Source organism: Kryptolebias marmoratus, linkage group LG12, assembly GCF_001649575.2.
Source record: "Kryptolebias marmoratus isolate JLee-2015 linkage group LG12, ASM164957v2, whole genome shotgun sequence".
Classification (NCBI taxonomy): Eukaryota; Metazoa; Chordata; class Actinopteri; order Cyprinodontiformes; family Rivulidae; genus Kryptolebias; species Kryptolebias marmoratus.
In genome coordinates, this window is record NC_051441.1 from 22,036,142 (window position 1) to 22,048,046 (window position 11,905).

The window sequence follows — 11,905 nt, forward strand, 5'->3', positions numbered from 1 at the left end:
CTTGAACCTTATTAAAAATAAGTAAAATAAGACATCTGGAAATATTCAATTCATTAAAAACAATAATAATGTTTTGGGGCCCTCTAAATCTCTGGGCCCTGGGCTTACATACCCAATAAGCTCTTTGGAAAGGCTGGCCATGTCCAAAGCCCAACAGTAATTCAGAACTTCCTTTGTTATAATCTATACTTCTCAAATCTCCATGTTTTCATGTACAAACTGTAGAAGAAGAGTAGAAGAGAGAACCAAACTCCCTCCAAAAAAAAAATAAAAACAAAAATTAAAGCTGCTGCCAGTAGCTCACAAGGGTCACCAAGGTAACCATAGACCTTTGACAGTGCTCCTAATAATACAGGCTACGGTGGCCCTGAAGTGCAAACCACAACAACATTAACCAAGCACACAAACAAAAAACAGAAAAACAATTACATTAACAAACTGGAAGAGGTAGGTCCCAGTGGGAGACCTGAGAAATCGCTGATTGGACGACACCAATCCGAACCGGAAGTCCAGGCCTTTGCTCTTTCAACGTTTCGGTAGGCGGGAAGACAGTCACAGCACCATGTATTGCCCAAACTGTGGAAAAGAGCTGGTTGAGCAGTCACCAAACTTTTGCAGTAGTTGTAGCAAGAGGCCTTAAGAAATGATTACCGATAACATTCATGTTTTCAACAAACGCGCTAAAACCAGAAAAACTTCCGGTTCAAAAGTGGTGTCGTCCAATCTGTGATTTCTCAGGTCTCCCACTGGGACCTACCTTTTCCAGTTTGTTAATGTATTTGTGTTTCTGTTTTTTGTTTGTGTGTTTCTGTGAGGATTTGGATTGTTGTTTTGTATCTTTATTATCTGGTTGCGGTTTTTAGTTATTGTTTCAGTTTGTTTTTTCCTGTTTGTGTTGTTGTTCAGTATTTACTCCTCCTCCGTCACTCTTTTGCCCTCCTTGCCACGCCCATCTCCCCCTGTCTGTCAGTATCTCCACTCACCTGTTTCCACTTACCTCGTCACCCTCAGTGTTCAAAAACCCGGTCACTTCTCCCACACTCTGTTGGTTCATTGTTTGTGATTGCTGTCGCTCACTGTGTTATGTTTCCTTGTTACCTTGCCTTGCCTTGCCTTGCCCTGCTTTGAATTTTTGTTGAGTTTTAGTTGCTGCCACATAAGCTGTTTGTTTTTGTTTATTTTCTTTATTTAATAAAGTAGTTTTTGTTTTAAGAATGAGTCTGCACTCTGGGTTTGTCTCCGTCTCCACCGTTCATGACAGTTTCTGTTTTTTGTTTGTGTGTTTCTGTTTTTTGTTTGTGTGCTTCGTTAATGTTGTTGTGGTTTGCACTTCAGGGCCACCATAACAGGCAGACAGAAACACAGAGCATAAAATAAACTTCAAACAAACAGTTCTTGTGCAAAAGTGGTATAGTAAAGAGTTCTGTACTCTAAGTAGCAGAATCGCCAAACCATCACATGGGATTTTTTATGTGCCTGCTTTGTTTTATGTTCTTACAGTTTTGAACCAAGAAAAATCTGAGATCAGATCCAATGGAAGTCAATGAGAGTTTGGGAGTGTGCACTCTGCACTCTGGGGACATTTGAAAGAAAATCTTAAATCCTACAACAGTGAGAGACACACTGAGTGAAGAAAATACTAAAATGATTGTGTTTTGATGTATAAACTGTATGAAAAGTGTAAAGTTTGAGAAGATAAAAAACGTTTGCAAACAATGAGCACCAAGGAGGTGCAGTGGTTAGAGCTATCTCCTTTTTGTGTGTAGTTTCCATGTTCACCATGTGCATGCGTGGGTTTCCTCACACAGACTAAAACTGTGCATGTAGCAACCCTACACAGAAAAGCGGGTAAAGAAAATGGTTGAATGGATAGATGTTTGCAACCTGCTGTAACACCTTCTACTCCCCGTAGAGTCCCCGCTGAAGAGGTGGATGTCTACAAGATCCCTGCTGAATATCATGACCTGCTTTCAGTATTCAGCACAGCAAGAGCCTTGTCACTACCTCCACATCGAACCTTGATTGCACGATTGACCTCCTTCCTGATGCCCCCCTTCCATCCAGCCAACTGTATCATCTCTCAGATTAAAAATGTGAAACCATGAAGAAATACACAAAGGGCTTTCTGGCTGCAGGTATCTACTTTGCTGGTGGTGCAGGTTTTTTTTTGTGACTAGAAAAGATAATACTGTCAGACCATACATAGACTACCAAGGTTTAAACAGGATCACAGTTAAAGATAAGTATCCACTTCCACTTGACTCTGTCGTCAAACTTCAGTCTGCCCATGTTTTCTCTAAAATGTATCTTCAGAACGCTTTTCACCTAGTTTGAATCAAGGAAGAGGATTCAAAACACCTTTGGGACAATTCGAATATCTGGTCATACCTTTTGGCCTAACTATTGCGCCTGTCATTTTTCAGGCCCCGGTTAATGATATCCTCTGGGATTCTCTGAACATCTTTGTATTTGTGTGCTTTGATGACATCTTAATTTTCTCTGAGGATCTGGATCAGCACTGCATTCATGTCCAACATGTATAACAGAGGCTGTTGGGAAATCAGTTACGTGTAAAGGCTGAGAAGTGTGACTTTCATGTCTCATCAGTTGCCTTTTTGGGATACGTATTCAAGAGCGGGCAAGTAAAGACTGACCCAGAGACGATCCAAGCAGGTTCCAGATTCTTCACCAGATTCCAGTTTTCCATAATCTACTGCCCAGACTCCCGCAACATCAAGGCAGACACACTCTCATGTGAGTTTTTTGAGTCCAAAGACATGAAGGATCCTGAGAACATTCTACCACTTACCTGTACCATTGGAGCTGTTACTTTAGAGATAGAGAGCCTGGTTTGCAGAGCACAGAAGACTGAACCTGATCCAGGTACAGGACCACAAAAAGGATTTATGTCCCCTCGTCTGTTAGGTCTAAGGCTTTGCAGTGAGGCCACAACTCTACGTTTGTCAGTCATCCTGGCATTAGTTGCACAATCAGCTTCTTCCAAATGACCTTCTGGTGGCCCATCTTAGTTTCTGATATTAAAGAATATGTATCAGTCTGTCCTAAGTGTGCCCAAAACAAGAATAAGAATCAATTGTCTTGATTTGAGGGTTTCTTTTGGTGTAGTTTTTCTGTAATTGATCTTATGTTGTCACTCTTGTGTTCTGGTCGTCTTTGGGATTCTGTTTTGTTCTAGCTTTTCTCATGTGTTTCCTGTGTCACTATTCACCTGCCCTCAGCTTTTTAATTCTTTGGTCTGTCTGCCACGCCCACCTTACCTGTTCCTCGTTATGTCCCAGCTGTAATTCATTTCCCACAAAACTGATCTCATATATTTCATTCCTTGCTGGTTCTTTATTCTGCTTTGAAATCCATGCTTCTGTTTTTTCTCGCCATGGTCATGCTCATTGGTTTCTTGCTCCTCATTTACCCCACCACCTGTCTATAAGTTTTTGCTACTTTGTTTTGCTGCCATGACAGCCTTTTCTTTTCTTTTTGTTAATAAATTAGTTTTTATTTTACATTGAAATGAGTCTGCGTTCTAAGTTCGTTCAGCACAATTATAACATTCCTCCAACCTCTTCCTGTTCCTAGCTGGTCGGACATCGCTCTTGATTTTGTCACTGGCGTACCACATTCAGATGGCCTATTGGTGGAACATGTGTTCAGGCTGTGTGGGATTCCCTCCAGTGCTGTCTGACAGGGCTCCTCAGTTCACTTCTCAGGCGTGGAAAGTCCTTTGCAATGCATTAGGTGCCACAAAAACCTTTCTTCTGGTTTTCACCCTCAGTGCAATGGACAAACCAAACGTATCAACCAAGATATGGAGGCTGCTCTTAGCTGTGTGGTCAAGAATCCTTCTGCTATTTAGATCTCCTTGCTGCCATGGGTGGAATATGCCAACAATACCCTTACCTCATTGGCCACTGAACTCGCCCCATTTGAGGCTTCTTTGTCCCCAGTCCAGGTCAGCAGTTTCCCATCCAAGTCAAGCAGAGCCTGGGACAGGGTTCACTAACACTTTCTGAGTCACTGAACAGTTTGTCAGAACCTCTCCACAGCCCCATTTTTTCATCAGGACATGTTAAAAACTCCCAGAGGTGTGAGTTGAAGATCTTTCAGACAGGGGGCTCCACCAGATGTTTTCAGTTTAGACTGCTGTTTGGTGCATAAGCCCGAATAACAGACAGAACCTTACATCCTGCAGCTTAAAGCCGCAGAGAGGTGACCCTCTGGTTTACTGTGAAGAATTCCAATACCAAGGGGCTGATGAAAAATGATGGAGTTATAGCTATTCTGGTCAAACCTTAAAGTAATCATGCACAATCTCATGAAATATTGTGAGACCTCATGTGATCAGTTAGTGCTCAGAGTATGTGTTGAGAACGACTCTTAGCTACTAGCACGCCAACTTTAGCTAAATATCTATAAAAGTGACTGAGTTAGAGCCCTTTTTGTGTTGGCTAAGGTCAATTAACTGTGGTGGTCATAAATTCAGCTGACTCCAAATATTAAACTAGTTGTAGATATTCATCTTATTATTGCTTTATGAAAGTTTCAATAAAATCCAACCAGTGGTTCATCATTATACATTTTACTAACAAACAACCACATTCACATACAAAAACATTTACACTTTTGCTGGCTGGTGATAAATATGGGTTTGAGTACAATTTTATTCTTTGTACACTGCCTGGCCCAAAATAAAAGTCGCCACCAAAAAAACAAGGTTACACACTCTAATATTTCGTTGGACCGCCTTTAGCTTTGATTACGGCACACATTCACTGTGGCATTATTTCAATAAGCTTCTGTAACATCACAAGATTTATTTCCATCCAGTGTTGCATTAACTTTTCACCAAGATCTTTCATTGATGATGGTAGAGTCTGACCTTCTCCAGCACATCCCAAAGATTCTCAATGGGGTTAAGGTCTGGACTCTGTGGTGGCCAATCCATGTGTGAAAATGATGTCTCTCACTCCCTGAACCACTCTTTCACAATTTGAACGATGAATCCTGCCATTGTCATCTTGGAATATGCCCATGCCATCAGGGAAGAAAACATCCATTGCTGGAATAATCTGGTCATTCAGTGTTTTCAGGTAGTCAGCTGACCTTATTGTTTGACCTCCTACTGTTGCTGAACCTTGACCTGACCAACTGCAGCAACCCCAGATCATAGCACTGGCCCCACAGGCTTGTACAGTAGGTACAAGGCATGATGGGTGCAGCACTTCACCTGCCTCTCTTCTTACTTTGATGCACCCATCACTCTGGAACAGGGTAAATCTGGACTCATCAGACCACATGACCTTCTATTGCTCCAGAGTCCAATCTTTATGCTCCCTAGCAGACTGAAGCCTTTTTTTAAGGTTAACCTCACTGATTAGTAGTAGATATTCTTAAGGCTACACAGCTGTTCAGTCCTAATTCCTTGAGTTCCCTTCACATTGTGCGTGTGGAAATGTTCTTCACTTCTGCTCTTCTGCTGTGGTTTNGTTTTTCTTTGATTTGATTTCACCAAACATTTAAGTGATCTCAGATCACGATCATTCAGGATTTTTTTTCCAGCCACATTTCTTCCTCAAAGACAATGGGTCCCCACTATCCTTCCAGTTTTTAATAATGTGTTGGACCCAGTTTTAGTAGTTTCTGCAGTCTCCTTGGATGTTTTCTCTGCTTGGTGCATGCCAATGATCTGACCCTTCTCAAACAGACAGACATCTTTTCCACGACCACAGGATGTGTCTTTCAACATGGTTGTTTAAGAAATGAGAAGCAGCTCATTGCACCAGTTGGGCTTCAATAACTTGTTGCCAGCTGAAACATAATCACCCATGCAGTAATTATCCAATAGGAGGCTTGTACCTATTTACTTAGTTAAATCCAGGTGGCAACTTATTTTTTGGCCAGGCAGTGTATATTACTGTATATTTCACAGAAATAAGTCAAAATGTAGACATTTATCTGGTTGATTAGACTTTTATTAAAGCTTGAACACACATTAGATGACCCCGGGAAAACACCATAAACAGATGAAACACTTAATCCCCATCTGCAACATCAACAAAATTAAAATATTAAAGATATACTGTCAACCAAAGTATCTTGTCAAAGAAATAAAGCTAATCTAAAAACATGTTTTTGCACCAATCTTTGTACTCAGTGCAACAAAACTGAGTGTACATAAGTGAATAAATACATGGTGTAGTTATGGACGTTAAGTACTAAATAAAGCCAAGTCACCAAAGGAATAAAGTCAGAGAGGAAAGACAACAAAAAGCACAAAGGTCGTCAAATAAATTGAAAGATATAATCTTTTTCCTTCCCCTTTTTTGGAGTTACAATTATAAGGCAAATGTTATTTTGTTCACTGTTTCTTGCCCGACACTAGAACACCAAACTCCTGTATGGTTATTTCTTTGTTTAGGTACTGTTGAAGTTGGCGATCTGAGATGTACCCAAGACGCAACGCATCATCAATGGAAAACTTCTTCCCAGATTTTCTGTCGTGTAGCACAGAAGACTCTCCACTGGGGCCTTTCACTGAGATCTCTTCCCAGTCGCACTCCTGACCCTGCAGGTTGACAAACATCTTCCAGTCAATCAAGCCTAGTTTGTATGCCTCTTCAGGCCGCATCTCTCTTCCAGTATCTGGATCGATGACAACAATAGACCTGCGGAGGTGGCTTTCTCTTTGCTCTCTTTTCATTCTCACTGCTGACAGGTTCTTCTTAAGCTTCTCAATCTCCTCATCTTTCTGAATTGTTACGCTTTTTAGACCTGCAAGTTCCTTCTGAAGTGAGTCGAGCCTCAACTCCAGGTTCTTTCCATCCTCTCTTGGTGCAGACTCAGTGATAAGCCGGGTCTCTTTGCTGGTGATCTCAATTTCAGACCGAAGCTTGCGGATCTCATTCTGCAATCTTTGGTTTTCTTGTTGTAGGCGGTAGCTTTCATCTCGAATGTAATCCAGTTCCTTAGTTGATTTGGTGTTAGAGAACTCTATGTCAGAAAGCCTGGTGGTGAGGACAGACAACTCCTGGTCAAGTTCACGTCTTCTCCTTTTCTCCTCTTCCAAAGTTCTCCTTAGGTTCTCAATCTCAATCTCAGCCTCTGGGTCTCTCTCCACTTGAACTTTTTCAGTGCGGACAACTCTTTCTTTCACATCCATCTTCTCCAAGGTCATTTGCTGCTGTATGAGTGCATTCAGCTCTTTCTCAAGCAGAGTGCGTTTATGTCGCTCTTCATCAAGCTGTAGTTTGAGGATGGAATGTTCCTTCTCCTGTTGAGGATCCTGTTGCAGGACTACCTTCTGTTTGACAGTCACCTTCTCACGGTTCTCTTTGTCACGGATTTCCAGCTCATTGAGTCTGACCCGAAGTCTTTGGATCTCTAGTTCTGCGTCACGCCTTGCCCTACGCTCACGCTCCAGTTCCTCCAGTTGCAGGTCCAGGTCAGCGATTTGTCTCTGCAGTTGGAGGAGTTCTGTTTTCAGATTATCCTTTTGTTTTTGCTCACTGTTGATGCTTTGCAGGAAGTTGTTACACTCTGACTTGAGGACAGGATCTTCTTCCATCTTGACAACTTCTTGCTGAACGATCTTCTCCCGGACCTGAGACAGATCGATCTTCTTCAGTCTAATTTTCTCTTCCTGGGCTGACCGTTCCCTCTCAAGATCAAGGCGTTTCTTTTGTTCATCAGCCAGCTTCCTTTTCAGAGTCTCAATCTCCTCCTTGGTCTTCGGGTCTTCTCTGTACTCCAGTTTTTCATTGACCACCTCTTTGGTTTGTACTTGGGGTTTAGTTTCCCTCCATCTTTCAATTTCATCACGAAGCTGACGAATTTCCATCTCTGATTTCTCAGTCTGGTGGGTTTTATCGACAATTTCATTACGAAGCCTCTCCAGCTCTCTTTCAGTCTGTGGATCGATCTTGTATTTGATTACTTCTTTGATAATCTCCTTGACTTCTACTTGAGGTCCTCTGTTCTTTAGCATTATCAGCTCATCCTGCAGGGATTGTAGTTGGAGTTCTGAATCTTTGTAACGCCTCTGTTGTTCTACAAGTTCAAGACGAAGATTGGCTACTTCGTTCTCAGCCTTCGGGTCAGGGCGAACAATCTCACGCACTTTTTCCTGAATCACAACCTTGGATTTTTCCTCCTCTAGGCTCTGAATCTTCCTCTGTAGGTCAGCTCTCTCCCGCTGTGATGATCTTCGTTTGGCCTTCTCATCCTCATACTGCCTCCTGAGGTTTTCTACTTCTCTTTCAAAGGCAGCATCTTTCTCTACTTTCAGCACCTCCTTGATGGATATTTTCTCCTCAGCGATTGATTTCTCTTTCTCTAACCTTTTGAGTTTTTCCTGAAGAAATAGCAGCTCATCCTCCAACTGCTTCCTGTTTTCCATTTCTTTCTGCTTCCTGTCAAGGAGCACCCGGTACTCAGATTCAAGTTGGGGGTCATTCTGGACTTTGATCACCTCCTCTTCAGTGATCACCTCCTGTTCCGTGTTTTTCTCCTCAGCCAGGACAATCAGCTGCTTTTGGATCAGAGTCAGCTCATTGTCTTTTATCATCTTCTGCCTCCGTAGCTCTTCAAGCTCATCCCGAAGCTTTCGAATCTCCTCCTCCTGACCACGGTCTCTTTCAATACGCAACACTTCCTTGACTGTGTACTGCTGGGCTCCTTCTTTCATCTCAGTCTCAAGACCTCGCAGTTTCAGCTTGAGTACCTCCAAGTCATTCTCCAGCACTTGGGTGGTGCGGCGCTCCTCTGAGAGCTTTTGCTGAACCTTGTGCACTTCCTCATCCAACTGGGGGTCTGGAACCTTTTTAATGTGCTCCCTCTTGACAATTGTATCTTGGGGCTTTTGTCCTTCTAGAACATAAATGTCAGTCTGAATAGTCTCAATTTCTTTTTCTAGCTGCTCCCTCCTCTGGACCTCATCGTCCAGCTGCTTCCTGATTCTCCATGGCTCCTCTCCTGGCGCAGCAGCATTGACCGACTTCACATTGGTAGACTGGATAACAGCGATCTCAGGTTGCTAAAAAAAGACATTCATCATCATGATGGTGTTTTGAATTCAAAAGTTGTATTAGTGTTGTAGTTTGAAGACTGTTTTACCTGGCTAAGAAGACTTTGGGTAAACTCAAGATTCTGCAGCCTTTGCTTATTCACAGCATTCACTTCTGTAAACTTAGCCTCAATAGCAGCTTCCTGCAGATATAAGAATATTAAGTTATAAAAAGCACAGACGGTATAAGGAATTAATGAAGTCACAACTTGTATGATTAAATCTAGTTTGATAATATCAATAACTGTAGAATTATCAGTTCAAAAGAATACAGTAAACATTGGTTCAGTGATCATGTTAAATGAACATTAAAAGGAGATTCCAACCTTTTTAGGTGGTTTTCTGTATAAAAGTACAACAAATGAACAAATAATAGCTTCTTGTTGCAGATATCTCGTTGAACAACCTCAGTTTGGAGAAATAAAGTTTGACAGGATTGATGAGCTAATGAGCAAACTGGATTACTGCTGCTTTAAAACAGCTCCTATACTGATGAGAACAGTTTATGAACTGAGCAGAGATCAACTTTGGTCTTGTTTATGTTCAGACTAGCCCTTATTTCATCAGTCCTGTCAGAATTAAACTCTATTTCTCCAAACTGAGGTTGTAAAAAGAGCTAACTGCGACAGGTAAGATATTATTTGTTCATAGCTTTTATACAGATTGCCACTTCAAAATGACCAAAATATTACTTTCAAACAAAAATTTGTTCATATTAAGGGAGTTCCTGCAACACAACACAAAAATCAGTTTACTTATCATGATTAATTCTCCTCAGCTTATCAAACACACCAGGGTAATATGTAAACTGATTTCTCATTGCATCCTTTTGAGACTTCATTTGGTATACAGACAACTGTGAAAGCTTAAAATGCTTGTATGTCTAGTTTCTTGAGAACTGCGAGTAGCAGAAGACTGATGGTCACACATGAATGTTTCCGTTTCTACAGTGTCTGATGTAGGAGACATGACAGGTTAAAAAGACCCTTCATTTCCAGGTGTGAAGAGAAGAACTGATTCTGCTGATGGCTGGCCTTGCACTCTCTGCATTCTGGGGCGATTTGAGAGAAAACTAAGTCCTATAGCAGTGAGAGACACACTGGGAGAAAGAAGATAAAAATGTCTGTCTTGATGTATAATTTGTGTATGTACCCAAAAGAGTTCTGGGGGTAAGAAGAGTTTGTTTGCACAAGATATGAAAACTGTAGACAGCTCAAAGTAAGTGTGTGACATCATCAACAGTTCAACATTCAGTGAAAAAATCTGTAAAAATCATCAAACTTTAACTGAGATTGTATAAAAACCATTAAAGATATCAAAATACCAGTTTAGACAGGGAAAGTCTAACTTTTAGTGACCTTTTTAAAGGTTTCTACTGTGAAGTATGTCTGAGCTATAGAGCTCCAAAGAGGGCTGGGTTTTTCATGTTTCATCAAAATCCCATTGATCTCCATTATTTTATTAAATTCAAATGTTGTGCAATGTACCACAGCCAAATGTCAAAGCCTACTATTCCTGATTTTTGTGTGTAATTTGCATGTTTTGTTTCAAAATTGCACAAGCTACAGGACAAACTTTTTCATAGGGTAGTATTAAATGTTTCAGTACTTATGCAATGGTATCCTTAATAAAACTGGCCAAAATCTGCTTTTGTTCATTTCCAAAGTATTCTTCAGTAGATTAAATATTCAGTGTTTGGGCAACTGCCATGGTGGGTATAAAAGACCTATGGCAGACAGCTTCTTTTCATACTCAAATCATCTGGGTACGAAATGACCCAAAGTACAAATTGACCGAAGGACAAACTGACCTGGAGCTAGCTTATACTGAGAATGTTTTTTCAGTTTTTTATTATTATTATTATTGTTATTTAATTTTTCTGCATGTTTGTCAGCTATTGAACTACCTCTGCATACTTTGTGCTATTTTAGCCATTCATTCATCAGAAAGTTCAGCTCATTCAGGACATGGCTGCTATGACTATTATAATTTTCAAAATATTTATCTTTATTTACAAATACTTTCCCTATAGAAATACACTGAGATCACTTCATTTCTTTAAAAAGCATTGTTCTCTTTAAAATCTGCTTCAGTATACTGGTTTTGTTGTTCTTATGCTACTTTTAGCTTTTAGCTACTGTTCTGCTGCTTTCAGCTTTTAGCCAGCCTTTTTGATATTTTCAGATTCTATCTCACATTTTGCTGATTTTAGCTTCTAGTTACCCTTTTATTTTTTTTGCTTTTAGGTAGCCTTTTGATATAATTAACCTTTAGCTTTAACAACTCAGTTTTACCTTATATAGCAAATTTCAGCATGTCATTTAGAATTCATATTGCATTTTAACAGAAATGAAATTTCTGTATTATCTTTCTGCTGTAGCCTTTCAAGTATTTGATAGTGAGTGGAGAACATCACCTCTGCTTTGACTGTCAGAGCGGGGGATTCCAGTCTGCTCCTCTTGTAGGTTTGAGGAACGAGTCCATCCTCGAGGTCCAGAATAGACCTGAACTTCTCAGTTTCATTCTCATAGTCCTGCAAAGATGAACCAGTTAATTCTTATATTAGCTTAACCTTAGTCAGTTTGTGATTTTTGCGGGGCATTTTCCTAAAAGATGCAATTTTTTTTACTAAAATCAATAAAAAACCATAACTTTTAATATATAAACCAAAAATCCTTCCTAGTTTTGTAAGATAATTCCCAACAAACATTGACATTCTCAAAAGGTGCTTTATTTGAGAACTGATAGCTTCTAAACTGACATTCATGAGCATTTCTGGATTGTCCCTGGTCTGCAGCTCTCCTCACATGTTTTGCAGACACAAAGTGT

The 11,905-nt window shown here is 40.5% G+C and overlaps 1 protein-coding gene across 1 annotated transcript in view; it reads right to left on the reverse strand.

The window, feature by feature from the left end:
* Positions 1–5,969: 5,969 nt before the first annotated feature.
* Positions 5,970–11,905, reverse strand: part of ppl (periplakin) — a 35,340-nt gene continuing 29,404 nt past the window's right edge. The window contains exons 20-22 of the mRNA XM_017439686.3: positions 11,493–11,609; positions 9,127–9,219; positions 5,970–9,046 (exon numbers count right to left, since the gene is read on the reverse strand). Coding sequence (XP_017295175.1) covers positions 6,374–9,046; positions 9,127–9,219; positions 11,493–11,609 — 2,883 coding nt within the window. The 3' untranslated portion in view covers positions 5,970–6,373. The remainder of the gene's footprint in view (positions 9,047–9,126; positions 9,220–11,492; positions 11,610–11,905) is intronic.